Raw genomic sequence first — 26,722 nt, 5'->3', positions numbered from 1 at the left:
TGGACGCAGTAATCCCCTTATAGCATAAGGGGTTGTGGATGCGCATCCAAAACGTGCATTCGACCATGGGTTAAACAGTGCTTTTGGCAAAGCACACTGTATTGCATTGACCCCCATAGCTCCTGGCTGGCTGGCTGATCCAATTCAGCTTCTATGTTTGAAACATGGAATCAGTTTTGCTTCTATATCAAGCATTATGGGAATACTTGGAAACAGAGTTTCATGGAGCGGCATTAATGGGGGCATCCTCACTATCCATACAGCAGTCAGAGTGATTGGGGATGTTCATGCTGTCACCGCACACATCCACTTCACCATCCGCCTGACCATATATTGAACCCACCAAACAAATATGGGATGGAACACCCAATTCAACAGGGAATCCCATCCCATCATTTTATGTTCCCCGTCAGGGAGGAGGGGGGTGTTACATTATGTTGTTAGCTATTCTGAGTCTTTTTAGAAAAAGATGGGATGGAGTTATCATTTCCCACCTGACATCTTGCACCTCCCACACTGTCACATGACCCGATCCCCTCCTGAGCTGAGAAAGCAAATCCCCCTGAGCACGGGCTTTGTTAAATATATTGCTTAACCTTTGGCTGCAAACTGCTGAGAGCTGAGAAGACGATATATTCTCAAAGAGTTACTTAAACCTGCTGAAAAGAATTGCGTTAAAGGAAGCAAGCAAGAAGACCGTTGAGCAGGAGGTAAGATACAATCTTTGGTTTCTATAGCAGCATAGAGTAGATCTGTGAAAATAAATATTACTGTATAAAACCTTTTAAAACTGAATGTCTGTTAAAGAAATTAGCTCTCTTCATTGAAAGTCCATGCTACAGTATTAGGGGATGGGGGAAAGGTAAAGTCAGTTTAGTTTTAATTCTTAAAAATAATATTAATACATTGTCTGTTCCATTTTAGAAATGCATGGCCCTAATTTGAAAGCAAAGCTACAATTATTAGAAATAAATCACATTTGCCTTTCTACTTTTGCAGGTCTTTAATAATAAATGCTAATAGGAAAATAGAAGTGGTATTCTGCCCACAGCAATATAGTCCGAGAATATATACTGATCCATAAATATATGGCCCTAAATCCCCACTGTGGTACAGTAAACAACTTCATACAAAATTCAGGGCATCAAAACAAAATGGGCTAACTGATGAAGCATCAAAGCATTTTTATCCTGCTTTTGAAAGGGAGGAAATTTCTGAGATCCCATTTTCAGTCTGTGTTTATGTATTATTATTATTATTTTTTAAATAAGCATTTGATATTCTGCCTTTATCAAGCGATCTCAAGGCAGATTACAATCAAAGTTGTGATTACATTCCTGCCTCCTTAAAGTCTCGGTTTACAATAAGCTTAGCACGAAAGGGAGGCATATTAAGGAGGAGCATGATGGGAGTCTCTGTTGCCTTTTTCATGGTTATCAGAGCTTTCCGAGTGGAAGTTAGGGAACAGCCTGGCAGGACAGCAAAGCCTTGACACTTTCCCGGGAAGGTTTGGTAAGATGACTCAAAGTGCAGGAATAGCAGTATCTTCTTGTTGCATACTGCTGGGCAAAGCAGAGGAGTGCATGGTCTGTTGCAAGTTAATCTGGCAGAAGCGAAAGGGGGAGAGAGGACAGGAGAGCCATTTTGGAGGAGCAAAGTTCCCTAGTAGGAGTGTAGGAGAAGAGAAGTTGAGAGAGATATGGGGGGGGGGGGGAGGGTTTCCCCTAATAACTTTTGTGTTTGGTGCTCTATCCACACCAAATTTCCAGTACATGCTGGGGGTAGGAGGGTCCAAGGGGATTCTGACAGGAGCAGTATTTTTTTTTTATTCACGTATCCATGCATGTATCCTGGAAAGTAAGCTCCACGAGATGTGCAAGGAGCTTCTTGTTCTAGATACCCTGGATGTTATGAGAGCCTATATTATGTACAGTATATATGTATGAGGTTGTTTACTGACCCATAGAGGGATTATTTTGGTCATATATTTACTGGGCATTATACTCTCTTTGGTCTTTAGTATGACACATACTTCATTATATAGATGGACTGAAGCCTTCATTTCCTGCTTTTTGACTCTAAATGAAATTTTAAGTTTAAATATTGGAGTCCAGTGAAAATGAATTGCTGCTACACAAAAAGTCATGGTAACTTCATTTCTAGTACCGACTTCTATATCCCCAGTGTACTTTAATCAGACACCATGAGAACTTATGTTTTCAAACTTTTATGTGCTTCTAATCGAAGCTGACCTAAAGGCTGGGTCTGATTCCTTTGTAGGAATCAGTACAGCAAACTTTATCCACTTCTCGAAAAAGACTGGATTTGCTGTGGCTTGTGTGTGTGTGTGTGTGTGTGTGAGAATTACTACAAAGAAATAATCACAGTGGGCTCGATGTAGAATACATTTTGCCCACAGATGTGTGTACATGTTTTGGGCATAATCAGTACTCCCAATGCAGTAAGTTTTGCACACAAAAATTGTGCACGTAAAACTGTGCATATTGTTTAGATCCTTTGCATGGAAATCTCATGCTGAGGAAAGCAATAGCTATTACCCCCTCCCCCCAGGACAGAAGAATGCATTTGCTTCACTCATATTTTTTAGCACTGGAAGTTTTACGCCTGGTCTGAGGTAAAGTTTCCAGCACTAGGGTCAGTTTATGGGCAAAAGCAAGAGCTGCAGTGTCAGGACCTTTAGTCAGGATTTTAAGGTATGTGTAGAAAACATGCTTTGTCCATAAAAAGCAAGGTTCTCATGCATTAAATATGATTTATGTGCACATAAATCATATATTTTAGGCAAACATTGATTTCTGCACATAAACCGTGTTTGCTGCACATAAGATGTGATTCACGTGCATAAATCATGCTTTTCTGTGAGCTAATCCTTTTCTTTGCGCACATTTTCCTGTTTATCTGCATTTTTAAATGCCCTAAAGCATTAGAGTTCCATTAGCTTACTGCATTGGGAGTTAAAAAAAAAATTAGTTGCCCGTTAAGAAACAATTTCACCTCACAATTTTAACGTTCATTTTATTACATCGGCCCCAGTGTGAGCTATCTGAAGACTGAACTCTATTAAATCATGTTCCCTTACAAATAAAACGGGAAAACCTCATTTAGTACAGGCACCTAAGTGTAGTATAACTATGTAACGAGCGATGAGAATTATTTCAGAGTAACAGAGCGGAAAACAGATACTGTAACTGCTTCACATCGCGCTGACAAGGAAGAGTCAGTGTTGCACCTAATAAACATTGATTTATGTCTTCAGGAATATAATGGTATTAGTGTTGTTTCCATAGAAATACTATGGTATGAAAACCCTTGGTATTGCGTTCTGTGTACATTCGCTAGACTAAAGTGGAACTAAGGTCCATTTCTTGCAACTTTTTATGCCGACAGAGATTGCAATGTATTTTCCAGCAGGAGTTGCGTTTTGAATAAATCGTGGGTCAGGTTTCGTGCGACGCATGATACAATCCAACCAAACATGTCCTGGAGTTCATTTCTCATCTCTGTGCCCTGTGTGGTGCCGGGGGCTGGAGTAATGATACTCCCGTTTACCCCTCTGATATCTTTACATATTTCAGTCTTACAGAGAGCAGAGCTCGGCTGAGCAGCGCGCTACAAAGAGACGTTACTGGAGGCGTACCAGAGAGAGAGAGAGAGAGTGGGGAGTCATCATCGCTCATTTCTGGCAATTCAGAGATTTCAATTAAAAGGTGAGAAGCTTTGCTAAGTGGACTCGATTCCTTTGTAAAACACCATTCAGGGGAAATGCAGCTTTGCTCTCATTGAAGGAGCGCTAAGTTCAGATGTCCCTAGCACTTTAGGCTCCTTTCTGAAATGCCCATTTCCTATTGTGCCAGAGAACACCATAGCTAAAGTCCCTCCATGACACTAAGGCGACTTTTTGCATCACCTGATCCAGCATTCTAAAAGTCTTGCTGAGAATCTTCTGCTTTCAAAGTGCTCTGAATGCCTTAAATTACCTGGGGGTCCAGCGGCGGTCCGGAACGGTCTCCTGCAATTGAATCGTGTTGTCTTCAGCCGGCGCCATTCTGCGCCGCCATTTTGCAAAATGGCGGCGCAAAATGGCGGCGGCCATAGACCAACACGATTCGACTGCAGGAGGTCGTTCCGGACCCTCGCTGGACTTTTGGCAAGTCTTGTGGGGGTCAGGAGGCCCCCCCAAGCTGGCCAAAAGTCCCTGGGGGTCCAGCGGGGGTCCGGGAGCGATTTCCTGCCGCGAATCGTTTTCCGTACAGAAAATGGCGCCGGCAGGAGATCGACTGCAGGAGGTCGTTCAGCGGGGGTTCCGGACCCCGGCTGAACGGAGTACTACACGTTCGGGAGGGTGGGGGATTTAATTTAAAGGGTCGGGGGTGGGTTTTAGGGTGTTTTAGTGTGCCGGTTTTCCTGCCCTCCCCCTTCCCCCGATTTAGCTACGGACCGCCGCTGGACCCCCAGGTAATTTAAGGCATTTGGGGGGGGGGGGGGTTCGGGAGGGTGGAGGATTTAATTTAAAGGGTCGGGGTGGGTTTTAGGGGGTTTTAGTGTGCCGGTTCACGATTTTAACGATTTTCACGATACTCTAAACACCCAAACGGCGACGATACGATTCCCTCCCCCTCCCAGCCGAAATCGATCGTTAAGACGATCGAGAACACGATTGACATCTCTAATCTTTTCATGCTGTGGTCAGGATTCTGAGCCCTGCAGGCACTGCTCGTGATGATGGGCAGTGCTGTTGTCCTGCGATTTGCTTACTGCAGATCAGCATTGGTGAGAATAGCCTGTCACATCTTCAATGACTAATTTCACAGCAGTGATAGAGACGGTACTAGAAACTAGAAAGAACATGGCTTGTGTTCCGTGTTCCTTACCTCAGTACTAACTGGAGAGTTTAAAACTGCTGTGCTGTGATAAATGCAAAGTATTTATCTTTATAAAAAAAAACCAAGTAAAATACCTGAGAAATTACATATGTAAATCAGGCCTTTGATTTTCAAAATATGAATATAGCAGGGCCTTTGGCTGCAGAGGAGAGCCATACAATCCAAACACACTGCAGGGGAGGGGGAAGGATGTAAGGCACAGACCATTAAGGGGAGGAAATTAGGGTAAAAAAGAAAATAAAGGTCTTCGCTTACGGTTGCTCTCTCAGCTGGTAGATGGCTGAAAAATTTAGATGTGACTTTCTGCTGCTTTCATGTGGGTAACACATCAGCTATATGTTCTGTTGGATAAAGATCATATGCATCTAGCTATAGTAAATCATTTTCATCTTTGTGACTATGTAATTATAAACCATGGCCTATATTCTATGTTGTACAAAGGCAGGTGAAAGACGATGCACAAGACTGGAGCTTTGTAGGACAGTTCTGAGTAATCCCTGAGCTGGACTATTTTTGCAAGAGGGGAAAAAGATGGTCCTTGTCAGCTACAGTTATTTCACCATTTACACGTATAACCCCCCCCCCCCCCCCCCCTTTCATGGTCTTTCCTTTTTGAAGAAGGACTACTTTCAGGCACTGCTGAGCCCCCACTAACTCGCTGCAGTCCAGGAGTTCTTCCAGACTGATGTGGGGAAGAGAGAATGGCAACCTCAATAATGATACATCAGTGTATGAAGGTGACATAAGATTCCTAACTTCAAATAATATCAAAATATGAAAATAATCTGTATCATTTACTCTATTTTAAATTCACAATATTTTATTATACACATCTTTTATAAAATATTCAAGATACCCAAAATGCTAATTACAAAAATATGCAATAAAACCCAAAATGATGCATCTATGTTGGAAATCAACACCTTTCGGATCGTATCAAACAACGTTCAACCATTTACTCACACACTCTATACCAGTGATGGCAAACTCCAGTCCTCGAGTGCCACAAATAGGCCAGGTTTTCAGGATATCCACAATGAATATGCATGAGAGAGATTTGCATGCACTGCCTCCATTGTATGCACATCTCTCTCATGCATATTCATTGTGGATATCCTGAAAACCTGGCCTGTTTGTGGCACTCGAGGACTGGAGCTCACCATCACTGCTCTAAACCATGCATTCATTTCCATATTAAAAGAAAAACATCTTGTGTGTCAAACATTTTACTAATTAAATAACAGTGTGTACAAATTAAAGCACTGTCGTGCCCACTACCATTACACAGTGTTATAGATTTGTTTGTAATTTACTCTGTTATTATAGCCCCCACACCACAGGGGCCCCCTGTTGTTTTGCCACAATGAGGCTTCCTCAGGGGACATTACATTAAATCAATGTCACATCAACTTCCAACATCTTGTGGGTATAAATATATAAATCTTTATTTATAGTTTAAGATATTGAAGAGGTGAATAATTGCAACACACACCGAAATACTTTTGTGAATGGGTTGAAGCGGGAACCAACAGATTATTGAAAAAGTCATTTGAACATCTCCTTTCACTACCCACAAGACATGGAAGTTGATGCAGATGATCTTTGTGCGACCTTTGTGCGCCCCTTCGTGCGCCCCTTTATTTGCTAAATCTCTGTAACATCCTGTCTAAAACTCCTTATTTGGTTGCCTCTCATTAATTTTCCCCACTAAATTTCTGCCAGCCCTTTTCTTCAACGATGCCACCGCATTCATGCTACTGTTCCACCACTTATCAAAATAGATACCCCTCAAAACTATCCCCCCCTCCAACCCTTCCACCCCTCTAAAAAGGTGTCTTACCCCCATTCCCATATCCCCCTCCACACAACTCCTTACCTTCTCCTTTATATCACTTCTCCTCTAACACCCAATCCTTGCAACAAAAAACTCACCTTCTTCATGATCTACTAACCGACTCTAAACCGGAAATCTGCGCTATAACTGAAACATGGTTTAAACCCTCTGATACTCCCCTTATCAACAAATTTCCCATTGAAATCTATGATATTTTCTCTATTCCCCGCAAAAAGAAAAGAGGAGGAGAAGGAACTTAAACTCACTCCACAAATCTGCAATATTCCCATCCAAAATGAAGTAGGCCTCTTCAAATCAAACTCTCTGCAAATTTGCCTGATTTACACCCCCCCGGGTCTGCTAGAAAAAGACCCCTCTCATCGAATTCCTCACTCAATCACTCTCTCCCGACATTCCTACTATTCTCCTTGGTGACTTCAATCTTCATGTGGTCTCCATACCACAATCTCCTCTATACGAAGTGTTCATCTCATCCTTAGATGCGATGGGTTTCACACAAATCATTCACTCCCCGACCCACAAGGCCGGACATACCCTAGACCTGATCTTTACCAACTCCCTCATCAACACCATCTACTCCCCCTCATGCCTCCCTGTACCCTGGTCTGACCACGCCATTATAAAAACTACCCTTGCACTTCAACTGCCACCCCCTTCCACTATCTCTCAACCTAAATCCTTCCAGTTCCGTAAGACCTGCTCCTTAGACACTCTCACCACAGCTTGCTCCGACATTCCCAATCGCCTCGACTTAAAGTCAGCTGACAATGTTGTCTCTTCCTGGGCAGAGATTACCCTCAACATTGCAAACAATTTATGCCCTGTCTCACAAAAAACTGTCACACCAACCCAATCAAATAAAAAACCTTGGTTCACCCACGAACTCAAAATCCAAAAAATCCACTTCAGAGCAGCTGAAAGACGATGGCGAAAACACCCCTCTCCTGCTACTAAAACCATCTACTACCAACTCATGCATGCCTATAGAAATGCTATCCAAAAAACAAAAAAAGAATATTATGCCAAAAAAATTCACCACCTACAATATAACCCTAAGGCCCTATTTACCTTAATCTCAAATCTCACCAAACCCAATTTGACACTACCTCAGGAACCCCCCACACAAAAACGCTGCAATGAAATAGCTCTTTTCTTTAAGAATAAAGTGTCCAATATCACTGCCAAATTCTCTCCGAACACTAACAATATAACACTCCCCATCACACACACACCCACCCTTCTTTCATCTTTTGAACTTTCCTCAACTCTTGAAATAGAAAACATCTTAAAAAAGATGAAACCTTCCTCCCATCCATTTGAAACTATTCCCACCAAACTCTTACTTTCTATTCCCAAAACTATAGCTACATCACTTTCCAAAATTGTGAACCGCTCCCTTGAACAAGGCCTGGTCCCTAACTCTCTAAAACATGCTGTTGTCAAGCCTATCCTAAAAAAACCCTCTCTTGATCCCGCCAACCTATCTAACCTCCGTCCCATCTCCAATCTTCCTTTCCTTTCCAAAGTCCTGGAGAAACTAGTAAACACCCACCTTTCTGACTACCTTGAACAATTCAATATGCTCCCACCAACACAATATGGTTTTCGTAAACACCTCAGTACGGAAACCTTACTCCTCTCCCTAACTGATACTCTAATCAAAGGACTGGATGCCGGCAACTCCTATCTCATCGCTATGCTTGATATTTCTGCCGCTTTCGACACCGTCAATCACAACATCCTTTTCAACACTCTCATCAGTATTGGAATCTCTGGTACAGCACTATTATGAATTAAATCATACCTCCAAAATCATAGTTACACAGTCATCACTGACAATATAGAATCCTTCCCCGTAAACCTCGACTGTGGTGTCCCCCAAGGATCCTCCCTTTCTTCTACCCTGTTTAACATTTATATGCTCCCTCTCACTAACCTTCTTTCTAAGCTTGGTTTCATGCATTTCATCTATGCAGATGATGTGCAAATCCTTATCCCCTTCACAAATTCCATTCTCACCGCTCTCCAAAACTGGGAAACCTGTCTTGCCTCCATTAACCAGCTCCTCACTGACATGCACTTATCTCTCAACCCCCAAAAAACTGAACTCCTTTTCATCTCCACCAAACATTCATCAATACCCATACCCCCTACCCTCTCCTCTTCCACTTTCCCATCCCACACACGAAACCTGGGTGTCATACTTTTCAACCAACTCACCTTCAAACCCTACATCAAATCTATCCTCAGCAGCTGCTACTTCAAGCTGCAAACCCTTAAAAAGCTCAAACCTTTACTTTACTTCTCTGACTTCCGTACTGTACTCCAGTCTAACATATTTTCAAAAATAGATTACTGCAACGCCCTCCTCCTTGGCCTCCCTGCTTCTTACATCAAACCTTTGCAACTACTTCAGAATGCCACTGCACGTATCCTCACAAATGCTAATAAGAAAGACCACATCACTCCCACCCTGATTGATCTCCACTGGCTTCCTATACAATCATGTATCCTTTACAAAACTCTTACCCTCATTCACAAAAGCATCACCAATGAACATTACAACTGGATAAACCCACCGTTCCTTCCTCGCACCTCCACAAGACCAACCCGTTCCTCCCTACGTGGAACCCTCTGCGCTCCCTCTATAAAATCAACTAGACTCATCTCTACAACAAACAGAGCCCTTTCACTTGCCGGCCCCACCCTCTGGAACTCCATGCCCCTTGACCTACGCACTGAAACCTCCACACCCAAATTCAAAAAGAAACTCAAAACATGGCTCTTCCTACAAGCCTACCCCCCTCATCCTCTCTTGCTAACTCTTCCCCCCCTGTGACTTACCTCTAAAAAATCTCATTGCTTAATTTCAGGCCTCCCAAATTTTCCCCTTCTCTTTCCCCCAAATAGGAATCAAAAATCTCAACGAACGTATTATTTGAACCCTGTACATAGCCTTTTCTTATTGTTTTTGTTGTTCATCCCCCTCTCCTAATTTATGTTTCCCCCAGTTGAATCCATCAACTAAATTATCTAGTTTTCTGTTTGTTATATGTTGATTGTTCATTGTTATTTGTAAAGGCCATGCCTATCTATACCTTGGTTCTAAGTTATCTGTAAACCAACACGATGTGCAAACGGTTGTCGGTATATAAAACCTTTTAACTAACTAAATAAATAAATCTTGCGATGATCAGCATAAAGGACGTGCTAGCCTCATGATTTTTGAATACCGAGGGACCGGCACAGGAGAAGGAGCAGCAGCAGCAGCTCCGATCGCATCATGCACGGGCCTCTTCTTGCCTTCGCCACAGTGGGATGAGATCCACTGGTGGCGCTTGAGGCCTGCTTTCTTCCTCCTACCATCAGTGGCTATGAAGCCTCTCCTCTTCATCCTGCTGCTGGCAGGATGCAGGGTCTTCTCCTATTTCGTTCGCCGGCAGGGGGTTGGAAACCTGCCGACATTTAGCTAAATATGTTTCAGGAGGCAGGTCGAGGCGGCTACTGAGCATTTTGGATGGTACTTTTTGCACTCCAAAATTTTGCCACCTGAAGCGGCTGCCTCACCCTGCCTCATCGCTCCATGGTGAGACCGTACCTTGAGTACTGTGTACAATTCTGGTTGCCACATCTCAAAAAAGATATTAATGCACTGGAAAAGGCTCAGAGAAGGGCAACCAAAATGGTAAAGGGGATGGAACAGCTTCCTCTCTCTTTCCTGTTCCCGTCACCACCACTTCCTTGGCATAATGACAGGGGTGATAATATTCAGTGTGAATTTTGAATTTTTGTAACCCTAATAAGTACACAAGACATGTACAATTCTTGAAAGGGGTCAGCAAAGTCTGAGGACCACTGCCCTGTATCCTTCTCCTTCTAGGAGGTACAGATTGGAAAACAGAGCAAGCTGGACTGCTACAGATCCTAACTCAGAAATTACATGCTGCTAGAAAACTCCACCTTGGTCCCAACATGCAAAACATAGGCAGACCCCTCACCAAACACAGAATGAGTGATGACAAATTATAAATAGAAACATGGAGACAAAAGCAGAACTGGAAACTTCAAAAGGCCAGACTTTTCCTGCAGTGCAACACCAGCGAAATGAAAACAGAATGCATTTCCTCCTGTATTGTACAAAATTAAAGCATTCAGAGATGCACATTTCCTAAAAGTGAAGAGAAATAGAAACAGAAGAAACAATTATAGCTCATCTACCAAGCCCCACCCTGTCCCTAGCGGTTACCCTCTCCTGCCCCACCCTGTCCCCAGGAGTCTCACCCTCTCAACCCCCTTGCCCCTCCAGAGTCCCCAGCAGTCTCAACCCCATCTCTCCCCAAACCTTTCCCAGCAGTCTCACCCTCTCAACTCCCTCTCCCCTGAGTCTCCAGCAGTCTCACCACCTCAATGCCCTCTTTGCCCTCCGAGTCCCCAGCAATCTCACTTATCCCCTCTGCACCCAGTCCGCAACAGTCTCACTCTCAAGTTGAATTCAGTGAATCCCCTGATGGCCGTGACCTGCATGCCACTGCTGCACCTGTGGCAGGTTAGTTCTCTGGGGGAAAGAACCCTCCTCTCTTGGGTCTCCTCTGGTACTTGTTTCTGATTGCAGCTCACTCTGGAAGCCCTCTCACTTCCTAAACTCAGATGAGCCTCTGGCTGATTCCTTTTGTCAATCAGCAACTTTTCAGGATCTTCCTCTGTTAGGCAGTCTTCCCTCTGATGCCCACAAAGGACAATGCTTTTGCTTTGCCAGACTTCTCCAAGCACTCTCTTTAGACAAATGAGGCGTACAGGCGCTTACAACTCTCTTCCTTAAAACTGCTTCTTATCTTCATCATTCTCTTAGGAATTCACTCCCTGGAACCCCAAGACCCCTTCACTCTCTTGGAGACCTGGGCACCCTGACCCTGGGCTGCAGCCAGTCCCTCAGGACAGGGCTCTTCTACAGAAACCCTTCTGTTGAGAGAGGGCCCAACCCGGGTCCTTTCCCTGTAGTGAGAAAGTCCCCACACCAGCACCATGCTGTGAAGAGAGGCACCATCAACTCCCTCTGCACTTACTCAGGCTCAGGAATTTTATTAAAAGTATGACACCTCCCTCTGGGGAATATTTAACCTCCCTATAACACTCCTGCTCTACTCTAAGAACATTCATGGGCAGGGTCTATTGAGACCACTGGCTCTATACTAGTAAGGGCAGTTACTATGGCAGGAGGCAAATTCTGGGACCCCCTGACACATGCTGTTTTGTAATTAGAACATAAGAACATAAGAACATGCCATACTGGCTCAGACCAAGGGTCCATCAAGCCCAGCATCCTGTTTCCAACAGTGGCCAATCCAGGCCATAAGAACCTGGCAAGTACCCAAAGACTAAGTCTATTCCATGCTACTGTTGCTAATAATAGCAGTGGCTATTTTCTAAGTCAACTTAATTAATAGCAGGTAATGGACTTCTCCTCCAAGAACTTATCCAATCCTTTTTTACACACAGCTACTCTAACTGCACTAACCACATCCTCTGGCAACAAATTCCAGAGATTACTTGTGCGTTGAGTGAAAAAGAACTTTCTCCGATTAGTTTTAAATGTGCCACATGCTAACTTCATGGAGTGCCCCCTAGTCTTTCTATTATCCGAAAGAGTAAATAACCGATTCACATCTACCCGTTCTAGACCTCTCATGATTTTAAACATCTCTATCATATTCCCCCTCAGTCGGCTCTTCTCCAAGCTGAAAAGTCCTAACCTCTTCAGCCTTTCCTCATAGGGGAGCTGTTCCATCCCCTTTATCATTTTGGTTGCCCTTCTCTGTACCTTCTCCATCACAACTATATCTTTTTTGAGATGCGGCGACCAGAATTGTACACAGTATTCAAGGTGCTCTATGTGCTGCTTAGGTCACAGTCATTTTGCTTCTGGAAGCAGAAAACATGTACATTCTGAGTTGAGGGCATTGGTATGGCACTGTTTTTGTATCTACAGAGTTATGTAACAAGCAGTTTTGGTTCTTATTGCAGTACATTCTTGGGCATGAAAGGGCCTGATATGAGTAATCTGTGGTTACAAATCAGTGTTTCCTAACAGGTCATTGCCACCTTCACCCAGAAAGCAATCAAATGGCAGAAGGTAGTCTTTGTTCTTAGAATGCACTCCTGTAACACACTGAATGCACTTTTAACTCTTCCGGCTGCGTGTTCCCTCATTCAAAAAGAGAACAACCTGCTACAATAATGCTATTTTTCATATATTTGCATATATATTTATCATTTTTGTTCTTATTCGGGGCACCTTCCAAACAGATCTAGCCGTCGTCTAACTAAGGAGTTAGCCAGCTAGATCCATCAGGATGAAAATGTATGTGCCTATATTTAACCTCCCAACAACTGGGCGTTCAGGAGGCCTGTTTTGGTTGGGGGACAAAACTACGCGAGCACATTGAATTTGTCAATATGTGCACATAGTTTATTCCATGCAAGTCATCCCGCTAAAATAGCAGGTGTAAGTTCACATGGGTACTTTGTACTTATATAATATTAGGTGAATTTTCAATTAAAAATTACCCAGCTACTTTTGTTTTGGGAATCCTAAAGTTATGGAGCCGTGTATTTGGTGCAGTGAGACGGTTTCTGAAAACTGACCTCCCCGAAGAGTTAGCCGGCTACTTCCATCGGGATCTTCAGCTTGGAAAAGAGACGGCTGAGAGGAGACACGATAGAAAAATTTATAAAAGCATGAGTGGGGTGGAAAGGGTAAGTAAAGGACGGCTATTTACTCTTTCAAATACCAAAGCAAGGGGACACTCCATGAAACTAACAACCAGCAAATTTAAAACAGATTGTAGAAAGTACTTTTTCACTCAGCACACAATCAAGCTATGGAATCTGTTCCCCAGAGTATATGGTCAAGGCGATTAGCATAGCAGGTTTAAGAGAGGTTTGGGCAAGCTCTTGGAGAAAAAATCCATAACACATTGTTTGCCAGGAATATTCAAGAAAGCTATTGCTATCCTTGAGAGTAACAAGAAATAAACCTAGGTTTTGCGATCTGATGGGTACTTGTGACCCATATTGACTGTGGGCGCGATAGACTATGATCTGATCCAGCATAGTGTCTCTTAGGCTCTCATCTAATTATGAAATCCTGTGGATAGCTTTGTAGTTGTAGCCCAGCATCCCGTTTGGGTCCTGGGCACACAGGGAGGCCCACGGCCCAAACACAGCGCCTACTGCTAGTACAGGGGGGAAAGCCAAGATTTCAAGGCCCTAAGGGTTTTACATACCATGGGGGCTCTGCTGCTTACCAATCCAGTAACAAAATACTCTTAACACGCTACGCTGTTGAAAATAAAGTTTTTACTCAAAGAAACTGGTGGCAAACCACAAGCCCAAAAATCAGCACACTTAGGGTAGTGCGCCAATACCGTAGCAAAATTCCACCAAAAAAAACAAACCAACACAGACATCACGGTCTCTTTCCACCTCTCCTTCAAACAGGCCCGCCCTTTGGGGAAAGTATGTTTTTTCACCCTGAGCCTTCCCAGTACCTGTTTGGCAGATGCAATCTGTTTCACCAATGTCCTTTCCTCTTCCTTTCACTCTCATGTGAGTCTTGGGCTGATTTTTAGCTGAATCAGGTGAATCAGGTATATTACCCCTCCTAATGGTGAGCTTTCCCGTGCAGGCTGACTTTTCTCCTGGTTTCTCCCAGTACCACCTGTCCAGCAAACTCTGCTAGAACCTCTTCTCTCTTGTGAACTCCCAGGACCTTCCACACTGGAATTTTACTCCTCCTCCTAAATTTCTCTGGGTCCCGCTCAGTGGGAGACAGATCCTATGTAGCTACTAAGAAGGAGAGGGCTCTAAGATAACACTCAGGACTCTAGAGCTTAGAATCCTACTCCTGAAAATCTTCAATCCGTCCTCAAAAATGCTCTTGCTACTCACCTGGGAGCAGGGGCTTTTATAGCATTATTTTACCCCTCCTAATGTGAAGTAGTGCTCCTCCTCATCATAATGACACTAACCTGACATCACCAACAGGCAGGGTCTGGACATACTCTGTCATACTGAGGGCATTCAGACAGCTGAAACCCCAATCTCAATGCTTGTAAAGGTCAAGGACACTTCCTCAGGCTAAAAGTGGTACCCTTTATAGTCATGAGCCTGCAAGCAAAATTTCAAAAGGAAACTGCCTGTGGAGTTTCCCTTAGAAAATTTGACAGCAGGCCTATGTAAAGTACACGAGGAATTCAAAATATGGATATATCATACTTCTTAGTATAGCTGCTCGTGCAGTATTAGGGTATATAGCTCCATGGATTAATGCTAAATAGATGAAAGGCGGATATGTGATATTAGTTTACTGTTGAAGTTGTGGACCCTTGGTGGAGTTAGCACAACCTTCAGGGATGAGTCTTGCAGGTCCCCACCGTTGGCAGGCAGAGCTTCGCTTTTACCATCCCACACTCCTCTCGGGTTGAGCCTTTGGGTGCCAGGTCCAGCAAGTCTTAGGTGGGGGCCTCTACAGATTGTCGGAAGGACTGTCGAGGTCGCTGGACCAGAGTAGATGTAGTACAGGCGAATCCGGAAGCAGGCCGGAATCAGTGGCAGTTGGCATTCGGGTTTATCCCTGAGGCAGGCAGTGGTCAGAGGCAGGTGGCATTCAGGAATGTCCAGGAGGCAGGCTGAGGTCAATACCAGGTATCTGTCCGAAGGGAAGGTGGGACAGATAGGCAGGGCAGAAAGGCAAGGAGCAAGACAGGTGGGCAGACGAGGAGACGAAGAAGAACTGAGAAGGAGGACGCTGGAACTGAAGATGAAAACAAGAACCACTGGAACTGAAGATGAAGACCAGGAACTGGACCTGGAACTGAAGACAAAGGCAACAAACACTGGAACTGCAGATGAGGAATGCAGAGCAACTCACACTACTGATTGCCAAGGCAAGGACTGTAAGGAAGCAAGGGCCTTTTGTAGGCCAGGGCCTTTGAGGTCATCAGTGGGTGCCGCAGGGGATTTCCTGCCACTGGCCCTTTAAATATGGTCACGTTGGGCGTGCACATGCCTAGGGGAGGCCAAGGAGTGAGTCAGCAGTGTTCTGTCGCGAGCCACATTGGGAGCTTCAGAGCTGGCCGAACGCGGTGGCCTGCCACACAGCTGCATGGGGGCCTCCTTGGTGGTTTCAGGGGCCAATGGTGATGGCCGGAGGTACGGGTGATGGTTGGTACATTTTAAAACAGATGTGCGCAAGTGCACACACAATTAAAAAGCCAGCATACCTTCACTCGCCTGCCGATGCACATGTGCACTTCTTTTAAAATCGACCTTTTAGAAAGCAATTTTTACAAGGATTTACGTGCATAAACCCTGGACGATGTGCATAAACCACCTTCTGAACATCAAACTATGGGTGGGGCAGGGAAAAGTATGTTGAAAAATGATTTTGCGAGTACTTTTCCCCACCCTCACAGTGTAGCTGTATAGCACCCTATACAGTAAAATGGATTGCGCTTCATGGATGCGCCTTGGACGCGGCTTGCATTTGCATGCCATTTAAATACTGTATCGAGCGGTATGTGATCCGAACTGTGCGTGCGGCAAACGAGCGGGCGCCCGGCACTGCCGCACTTTTTCTTACGCGCCCTTACTGTATCGACCTGAATGGAATTTAATTCAGGTGCTCAGGTCCATCTACCACCTAAGTCTCTTCTGCACCCTTGGGAGGAGCCCTCAGGCTCCCATGTGACCACCACTCAGTAGTCTTAAGGCCCTGCTTCTGATCAGTTAGGCCTACTTGGCATTGCACTCCCCAGGGAGGGAATCGGTGCAGAGTCTGGTGTGCAGCCCCGCCCACCCTGATGATATGGGCATGCTCCGCTGTAGCCAATGGCGGCTTGGGACCGGCATCGATGCTATCGTTGCACACCTGTGGCACCATCCCAGGATATCAGTGCACACCGCAATAGCCAATGGCAGAGCATGCTTGAGGCTGACGAAGCCAGGATGCATGTTGCATCATCGAGACTCGCCAGCACCCTGGGGAAGGAGCCATGTGCCAGCTGCTAGGCTGCGGAGCTAGCACTAGTAGTGGGGGGTAGGGCACTGCTGGAACTCCATTTTACCTGAGACCACAGGCAGCGAGGGGACAAGTCCATGGGCGGGCCCTGGCTGGGCACATGGATGCCCTCTTACCATCCGCACACTCCAGTGCAGCGGCCACCCGTTGATTTGAATAGCGTTACTTGGATAAATTTACCGCACACTGGCTTACTGAATATTGACTTCTTTGTGTTGAAGCAGATATTTTGGCAGTCTTTCCTTCTGTTTCTTTGAATTTTGACCAACACTTTCTTTTTTTATTTATTGAATTTGCAAATGGTTTTTGTTACTCTGAGCACACACATAATAATAAGAATTAAATCAACCAGATGAAATGGAAAGTTTGTGAAAGTTAAAGACATCATAAGCCAAAGCGTCACACATGTACTGGGTCTGCTGCATTCTGTCAAGTAAACACTAAAACCACAAGTCTTTAGAACATCATAGGTAAGTCAGAGCTATGCAATAAGCACATGCGATTGAAAGATCTGCAAAACAGCAGGCAAGCTCAAAGACTTTGTCTATTGCTTGCAACCTCTAGCCCCCTGTAACAGTGCATCTTCACAGAGACTCACCATGGTTGACTAGCAGGGCTTTCTATCTTTTCACTTTTTTTTTTTTTTTTTGTGCCAGGTGCAAAACGCGCCTAAATAGGACACACATTGCTTGACTGTTACACATCAGCAGTTGAAAACCACTTTGATGGTAAAGCATTCTGTGTCAGATAAACAAACCTTTTCTGTGCTGTAACCTGGCTGGGTATCTAGGCATGGGCAAAATAGGCTCCTGCCTAGGGCGCCAAATACTGAAGGCACGAAATATTCAGGCCAAAGAGGAGTCTGCTTCTGCTTGCTTTAGCGCCATGCGCCGGCAGAGCTTCACAGGGGCATCACCATAGCACTCTGCCTATGGGTTCCACAACCTTACGGCCCGGGCTACAACAGAAAACTTTGCCACTAGTGCTTCGTCAGCTGTCACAGCCAAATATACCTTCCACTATTCGATTTTCTTTGTATTTTGCAGGTTGTGATGCCTTTCCCTGGACCAACATAAGAAGATGGTACTGAACAGGGAATCTATGCGATCCCAAAAAGTCAAGAACAACTTGGGACTGTTCTCCTATTGGTCCAGTAAAAGGGTATCACAGCTTGCAAAGGATCTAGTCTTCTGCAGGAACTTTACCCCTGCCAGAAAACTCAACACATTTCAGTGGAGCGACTGGGGAACGGTCACAACGTGTGCTATGGTTTGCATGTTTTAAGAAGATAGTAAATCTAAATTGTGGGATGTTTTGTTAGCCTAATAAAGTTATCTTGCCCAAAAGGGAAACGCACAGATCAGACCTGTAGTGACTATAAATGTTTGCTGGAAAACATGGCTATGAAAGGCAGAGATGCTATTACAGGGGCAGGAAACTCCAGTCCTGGAGTGCCACGCACAGGTATGGCTTTCAGGATATTGTGAGAGAATATATACCCAGGGAACACGGAACAACATAAAAACAGGCTCCGCTATCTGGCCCAGTCCACCTTAACACGGGGAATGCTGGGTCCAGACTGTCTCTCCTCTGGGCCAGGGATATAATGTGGGCAGAGACCAGAGAACAGCTTGTGGATTAATAACTGTGAGTCAAAAGGGAAGGCAGCCATTTCAAGCGAGCTGGCCTGTTTGCGTTTGTATTACCAAATGGACTTGTGAACGTAGAATACTATTTGTTTATTTGCACTGTAAATGAAGCACACAAAGAGGAAAAGACGTCACTGATGGTTCCTGTGCCACAGATATCCACAATGAATATGCATGAAATAGATCTGTACACAATAGAGGCAGTGTATGCAAATACACCTCATGAATATTCATTGTGGATATCCTGAAAACTGGATCTGTTTGTGGCACTTGAGGACTGGAGTTGCCTACCCCTGTGCTAATTGGTCTTTTAAAACAGTGGTCCCCAACCCATGTCCTGGGGGACCCATCACCTAGTCGGGTTTTCAGGATATCCACAATGAATATGCATGAGAGAAAATCTGCATGCACTGCCTCCATAACATGCAAACTTTCTCTCATGCATATTCATTGTGGATATCCTGAAAACCCGACTGGCTGGTGGGCCCCCAGGAACATATGTTGGGAACCACTGTTTTAAAATGTTGGAACAACAAGGCATAAGAACAAGAAACAGAGATAATGAAATGATAAAAAGTGGTATATGATGCTATAGTATGCCATGCCCTAAGTCAGAGGTATCAAACTGCAGTCTTAGAAGGCTGCAAACCGGTCAGGAGAATTTCAGGATATCCCTAATAAATATGCAAATATATCCTATGCATACTTATTAGGGAAATCCCAAAGATTGATTTATGTTCCCAGATAACATTAAACTTAACCAGCTATATAGCTAACTTCAGCTGTATAAGTTATCCCTTGTACGGTGTTTTGAAAAGTGTCCGCCCAGGGTTTAATTCATGCTTTCTGTTTTTAGGTTTCAGAGGGCAAATATAACAGGACACTTGTGCTTTGCCAAATTGCAAATGTTGTAAAAGGGCATATACAGGAGCTATGTGGGACAAACCAACAAATTCAGCATGGCTAAGTAAAAGAGATTTGGGGTGACCATGCCCTTTGTATTCACGGGCCTGAATTTAAAAACTCAAATATATGTTCTGCTCAAATGAGGTGGCTCTCTGGCAGGTCCTTTACTATAGTGTGGCAGATCCCACTGCACTCTATCGAAGCAAGTTTGTCACTTTTTTTTTTTTTTTTTTAATCTTCTAAAGCCCTAATCAGAAAATCTAGTTGAAATAGTCAATCACATGCCATGAGAGGGAAAGATGACAAAATCTCCTGTTGTGAAAATAATGACTGGTTATTCTTTCTTATTGCAAAAGCAACTTTTAAAGAGAAAGCACCACTTTTCCCCGACAACAGATCACAGCACTCATCTTTTTCTAAACGTTTTTTTTTATTGAACATTTTATAAAGCATTCATCTTTTTAAAACCACTCTACTTTCTACACAATCAGCCCAGCACCCTCACTTGCCACATGTGCCCCCTCCCTTTCAATCTCACCTCATCCATGGTCTTTCACACATACATACGCCCACACTGTTCCTATGCACTCATGCTCTACTACTCTTAAACCATCATGCAGGCTCACACACAACTAAATATAATAGAAATGATATAACTAGAATGATTTAAACATGCATTTATATTAATAGGATGAAAAAAAACGAATTTTCTAATGCTTTTGGTGCTCCTATCCAGGGTTAGTCCCTCTTGACTGCTGGAGGATTTCTCTCAGAGTCTCCCTTAGGCCAGGAATGATGAACCCTGCGCTACGGGGGGCGGGTTGGGCGATAGCCTGCAGCCGGCTGCACCTCGGCGGTGTGGTTTCGCCTGCATGGGCATAGCGCCACCGAAAAAAGGTGGCGCTATTCCACGCGCTACTGCCGGGGATAATGTTCGAAACATTATCACCGGCAGCGGTGCCACCGCCAATTACCATAATTCCCTCCCCAACTCCGCCCTGACTCCTCCCCTCCCCCTAATTTAAATCGTACCGCGTGCGATAAGGCCCTAACACACGCAATAAGGACCTATCGCGGCTTGGAAAATAACCCCCTGAGATGGTTCTTTAACCGGAGGGCTATTATGGGATGGTGGGGCTGAAAGAGGAAAAAGACAAATGAGAGAGGATGCCGTACAGGCAAAACAGAACCTAGGGCAGGGGTAGGCAACACTGATGCTTGAGTGCCACAAGCCAGTTGGGTTTTTAAGGTATCCACACTGAATATTCATGAGATGCATGTGCATTCACCATCTCCACTGCATATAGTGAATCTCATGCATATTCAGTGTGGATAGATACCCTGAGAACCCGAACAGCTTGTGACACTTGAGGACCAGAGTTGTGAACACCTGACCTAGGGCATGCAAAGCAAGACATTAGCCAGCACATGCACTTGCACAACCAAAAGAGGCATCTGTTCAACCTCAGAGCAAACTCCAGTGCATGTATGCATTTATTGATGGAGAAATGGAGGACTGCAGCCCTGGAGAGAAACAATTTCATGGCTTATTTACCCTGAACCCACCCCTCTGCCAATACAGAAAAAGTGGATAAAAAAAAAATACAAGGGGGAAACAGATACTCATAGGACAACAGATAAAATAAAAACAGCTAGAATCCACAGAAAAGACAAAAAGACAGGATAAGAAAGGAAGGCCACTCCTCTGTATACAATCAATAAATGCTTTTCCTTTGCATATAACAGCAAACTAACAACAGAGGATGGAAAGCGCACATGCACACACAGAGAAAAGACCAGAGATGCAGTGTTTAAAAGCTGGAACCAGAACACGGAGCCTGCCATGCCAGCGCTCTAGGCTGCTTTCTTCCAAGTGAACCTACATTACACGTTCAGCCACGCGCCGTGCTTGGAAATGAGAGGTGCGCGAAGCAAAACTACTCACAGGATGGCCACGCAGTACATGTCACCGCAGAGATCCTGGGCGTCCTGAACCCTTCCAATCCCTCCAGGAGAGATTGGGTTCCTGGGAGCCCCTGCTTCCATTTTCAAATGATTTGCCATGGACATAGAATGGAAGAAACTGTTTTGAAAATAGGACCCACTCACTACGTCTGAATTCTCTGTTCTTGTTAACCTTCTGCAATAGTTGCTCTTAGGTCTTGTAGTGTACAATCTAGACACTATACTCGCCTTTGAGATCAACTGAATGCAGTTATGAGTTTACAAGGCCTGGAGGAGGGGACTGTTCTCTTCTTACGGGACTGAGAGGGAAATGAAGCTAAATAGAATGGCTTGTTTACGGATAAGGGGTACTTTGTTCTCTTACCACTCATGTTTTCCTTTTTCATCTGTAGGCAGAGCTTTTTGACACTGTTGGGCCCAATCCTATGATTTTTCCCTGCCTTGGATGCTGGGATTGGTCGGTCCCTCGCTTTTATATAACCTGGGTTGAGCACGTGCATTGTGTAGTTGGCTTTGGAAGGAGAGGAGCGGGTTTTTCTGCTGGATCCCAGTGGGCCCCATAGCTTGTGGAATTCTTTCACGAGCCCTCACGCACCTGGATGGGACTGCCCGGGCAGAGGAACAGTTCTGACCTCTGCGAGAGAGTTGATTTTTTTCTGCTTGACCTGCTCCCAACTCAGGAGGATAATAACTCCTGCCTGAAGGGAAAAGGATGAAGTGCTGCTTTGCCCTGCATCCAGCTTAACTGCCCAGGTGCAGAACTCATTTGGAGGGATTTTTTTTTATTTTTGGATAGGAGGAAGCCATTTTACCACCACCTTGCTACACGCTTTCAGGCCGATGCAATATCGGCTTTCATAAAACGGGCGCCCATGATTTAGTGCCTGCTCTCTCAACGAGCACCCAGCCACTTCTCCTGGGCGTGTGATGCATTATTTAAATGAGGATTCGTGCTGAAAAGGCCGTGCTAGGGATAAATTGTGTGTCCCTGGCGCGTCCATGGTATTAGGCGCCCAAGAGAAGTGGCTGTGCGCCAGTTAGGGAAAATAGACAATTAATAGGCATCCATTTTCCTAACCTGACCACCGACATAATTTATTTTTTTCCATACTGCTTCCTGTGGTTATTCCTACTTAGTATCAGTAGGAGGAAGCATAGAAAAGCAGTATTTTGGGCCTTTTTTTGTGGCTTTGTGGGTTTTGTTTTTTTTAGACAGCTCGGAGCGCATTAAATTTTCCATGTTAAACATGCACATTGGGCACACTATGATTTTTTGCATTGGGGAATAATAGCTAATAGCCTCATCTATACGCTACGCACTGGTTTGAATGCATGTTTTGGACATGCTAATTCCCTTATTGCATCGGGTGTTAGCCTAGCACACCCAAAATGCATGTTAGCCAGTGCGCTAGGCTCAGCGCATGATATAGCATCGGCCTGTCAATGAGGAGAGACTTGTTCTGCTTTCCCCTCACCAGGAAGGGCAATCAGCTCAGAGTTTGAACCGTGAGAGAACTAAGGCGAAGTTTTCTTTGATATTGCACCTAGGCTGCAAGATTCATTCTTGTAATTTGTTTTTTATTCTTATAAATTTTTCCTCAGTTACAGTAAAGTTTTATTTGAGCACCACTTCAAGCTTCCAGGCTTCTATTTTCGAGTTCAAGAACAAGCTTTCTGAGACATCAAGGAGTGAGTACCATGGTGAGAAAGATCAAATGTAACTTGTGGGACTGGAGAGACTGCAGAGGGATCCCTACCCGCATGTACCTAGGGCCCTGGAGGCTTGTTCTCCTCCCTGCCAGCAGAATCCCTGCATCCTAGTAGCCAACACAATGGTAGTGTACGTGGCAGGAAGAATTAGAGGTCCGGGAAGATAAGATTGGCCCTAGGACTGTGAGTGGTCCCTATATTCTGGATATCAACCAAAGAGGCGGTTACATATGCTTTCAAATGAACTGTCTTTTTCACTATGTAATGTACTATAAAATATCTTCAATTTATTGGAAAACTTTTCATTTATTCATTTATTTAATTATTCATTCAAAAATTAGTTCCAAATATGGCTGCTAGGATCTTGGATGGGTTGCAGTATAAGGGCGATGTCTCTCCCACTTTGAAGCATCTCCACTAGCGTCCAGTTGAGGCCTGATGTAAATTTAAGAGATTGATGTTGATGTTTAAAGCCTTGAAGGGGGGAGGGGGGAGAGACAGATTACCTAACAGAGAGGTTGTGCAACTATCTCCCACCCCACAGTCTGTGCTTCACATGGGAGAATTTTTTGATTGTTCCTTCTGTACAAACTGCCCAATTGCAGAGATTGACAAAGTGGGCTTTCTTGATGATAGGCCCTAGACTTTGGCACAACCTCTGAAAGGAAGCCATTTGCCAATCACTGTAGCTGCTAGATGGTTGAGATTAGGGTAGGCAGGAGTTTGTTTTGATTCAGTCTCCTGGTATTTATGATTTAGTGGCCAGAGAGTTGTTAAGAACATAATTTTAAGGGGTTTTATAGAGAAGAATTATTTTTTTTATTGTATTCAAGATTAAGGTGTTTGGTATTTTGTAAAAAGCAGGTTTACTATGATGTGTTATGTGGTCAGCAAAAGGGTAATTTTTTCAGGATGAGATTTTGGGGAGTGATATGTTTTTATTTAATAATGGCTTGTTATATTTCTCATTATAAATCACTGTGAGCTTTCCGGTAGAGGCATTTAATAGAAGTAAATCATCATCTGCCTGTCCATACAGGCTCAGGACAGAAAATACAATAATTCACATTAAATTGTAATATAAAATTATTTCTGTACTTTGTAATAACATACTGTGATAAACATACAATAATGTATATAACAAGCAATAAATGTATATCTGTAACTAAAATATCTCTCCTTCCTTACTATGACTCGTATTATGTATAAAAACATAGAACAAAAGACATCTCTGAGATGTCATTAATTAAAAGCTAAATGGGACTCAACTGTCTTTGCTGGCGAACAACTAACTATCAATGTTTGTCTTCTTACAGGCTATGGAGGCAGTAGAGGATTACACCGAGGGTAATATCTCCATTACACCAGACTACATTTATGAGGATCCTGGCTCCTTTTGTGAAAAGAGCTCTGTCAGAGAGTTTGCCAAATACTTCCTTACACTCATTTACTGCTGCGTCTTCTTCTTGGGCATAACGGGGAACGGTTTAGTTGTCCTTATCTATATACACTATAAGAAGATGAAGACCATGACTGATGTGTATCTGCTGAACCTGGCTATTGCCGATATCCTCTTTCTCCTCACTCTTCCTTTCTGGGCAATAGCTGCTTCGCATCACTGGGTTTTTAAGACTGCCACATGTAAAATTGTGACCAGCATGTACAGAATCAATTTTTACAGCGGCATGTTGTTGCTCGCCTGCATCAGCGTGGACAGGTACATTGCCATTGTACAGGCGATGAAAGCACAGAATTACAAGCCCAAAAGGTTCTTTTACAGCAAACTTATCTGCCTTGGCGTCTGGCTGCTTGCCATAGCTTTAAGCATCCCAGAATTCATGTACAGTACAGAGACATCTAGCATTGTGTTTGGAGCAGGGACAAGCGTAAAATCCTGTACCATGGTGTATCCGTCTGACTTGAGCCAGTCCTTGAAAGTGAGTGTTCTCATTTTAAGGCTCACCATGGGCTTTGGCATTCCTGTTGTGGTCATGATTTGCTGCTATGCTGTCGTGATCAAAACCCTTCTTCAGGCCAAGAGCTTTGAGAAGCACAAAGCCCTGAAAGTAATCTTCTCTGTCATGGCAGTGTTTGTCCTATCCCAGTTGCCATACAATAGCATTCTAGTGTTGCAAACCTTAGATGCTGCTAACCTGACTGCCCCCGATTGCGACATGGCTAAAAAGATTGATATTGCAACTCAGGTCACTCAAAGCATGGCTTTCCTGCACAGCTGTTTGAACCCCTTTCTGTATGTGTTCATTGGCGTGAGGTTTCGGCATGACGTTCTGAAAATGCTGAAGAAGCTGGGCTGCATCAGCCAAGCAAACTGGGCAAAGTATATTAAGTCAGAATGGAGCGTAAAACGTTACTCGGGTATCCTAGAAACCAGATCCTCGGGCACATTGTCATTATAAGGGGAATCGGAAGACTGAGATAAATGGAAATATCAGGATGAAAACATACCCGATATTCCCCCCCCCCCCCAAAAAAAAACTAAACTAAACTAAACAAAACAGTGTCTGGTTAAAGAAGGAGTGAAAACCATTCAAACAGAAGAGAAAAAAAGCAATACCATTGCCTTCAAATGCACCAGCACAAAAGAATCATTTTCTTATTTCTTTATTAATGTGGCACACATATCTCAATGCAGCCAGAAAATATGAAAAAGGATGTTATATTGGTAAAATGAGCTAGAAACTAAACATAATAATGAAACTACAGAGACAGAGAAAAACAGCAGAGAAACGCTAGCACTGACACCTGTGGAAAATATTTCAAAAGTGCAGATCAGACATTTTATTCCTAAAAGAAAACTGGAAAACTTCCCACGAATGGAAAATATTGTAATTAAAAATAAGACAACTATGAGACAAATAGAAAAGGACTCAGGAGAGACATTGGTTTCCTTACGGATTACTACTGATAACCTTCTTTCATCTACAACTCAGGCTATTTTTCTTTTTCTCCCTCACCTCTCACATTTCTCAAAATTCATCTAAACAAATAGAACAGATAGAATGACTAGAAAGATCCCCGGGACCTTCCCCAACCCTCCATTATCCTTTTTCTTTGAAACAATTGTCTAGTATTGCCTCCTATCTATTTGGACATTATCATCCTTGACTCATTTTGCACTAAACCCAATGAAGGAAGAAGGTAGTCACAAATGAATTCAGTTAGTCCTGCAAAAAATGTTATCACCAGCAATTTGTTGACTATTTCTCAGACCAAAAATAAAAATCTGTAGGGCTGGACTTGTGAGCTATCACAGGTGTAACAATGGCCTTACATAAAAATAATGCAAGCTGCACTAGAGGAAGGCACCGAAGTGACAGTTCTTTGGTGCCATCATCCAGGGGGAACAGTGCTATTTTTAAAGCACAGGGACCTGAGTGGGAGCAAGCTAGTATTGCTCCTGCCCTTTTTTCAATGAGAATCTGGCCAGACTCGCTCTGGGTAGGCCTCGGTGCTAGGTAGGCCCTGTACTGGGCAAACCCAGGCTCCTGGCAGGCCCTGTACTGCACAGGGCCAACCTCAAGAATGTCTCAACACCAGCTAGACCCTGGTATCGGGGTGAGCTTTGGGTCTGGGCACGCCACAGTCAGGTGGGTTCAATTTTCTTGCCCAGGAGTGGGGCCTGCAGGGGTGTGGG

The 26,722-nt window shown here is 44.0% G+C and overlaps 1 protein-coding gene across 3 annotated transcripts; it reads left to right on the top strand.

Moving 5' to 3' along the window:
- Nucleotides 1-597: 597 nt before the first annotated feature.
- Nucleotides 598-26,722, top strand: CCR9 (C-C motif chemokine receptor 9). 3 transcript variants are annotated; one of them, XM_029589456.1, is made up of 4 exons: nt 598-710; nt 3,597-3,728; nt 22,960-23,058; nt 24,384-26,722. In XM_029589456.1, exons 3-4 carry the CDS (start codon nt 23,056-23,058, stop codon nt 25,482-25,484), a joined length of 1,104 nt encoding a protein of 367 aa, XP_029445316.1. In that variant the 5' UTR covers nt 598-710; nt 3,597-3,728; nt 22,960-23,055; the 3' UTR covers nt 25,485-26,722. The 3 variants fall into 3 exon arrangements, 2 of the variants coding, with proteins under 2 accessions (XP_029445316.1, XP_029445317.1); XM_029589457.1 differs by lacking the exon at nt 598-710 and adding an exon at nt 1,438-1,512; XR_003854583.1 differs by lacking the exons at nt 22,960-23,058; nt 24,384-26,722 and adding an exon at nt 17,884-18,189.

The sequence above is a fragment of the Rhinatrema bivittatum genome, chromosome 2 (assembly GCF_901001135.1).
Source record: "Rhinatrema bivittatum chromosome 2, aRhiBiv1.1, whole genome shotgun sequence".
NCBI classification, from domain to species: domain Eukaryota; kingdom Metazoa; phylum Chordata; class Amphibia; order Gymnophiona; family Rhinatrematidae; genus Rhinatrema; species Rhinatrema bivittatum.
Note: the sequence above shows the minus strand (reverse complement) of the source record. Positions and strands in the feature narration are given on the sequence as shown.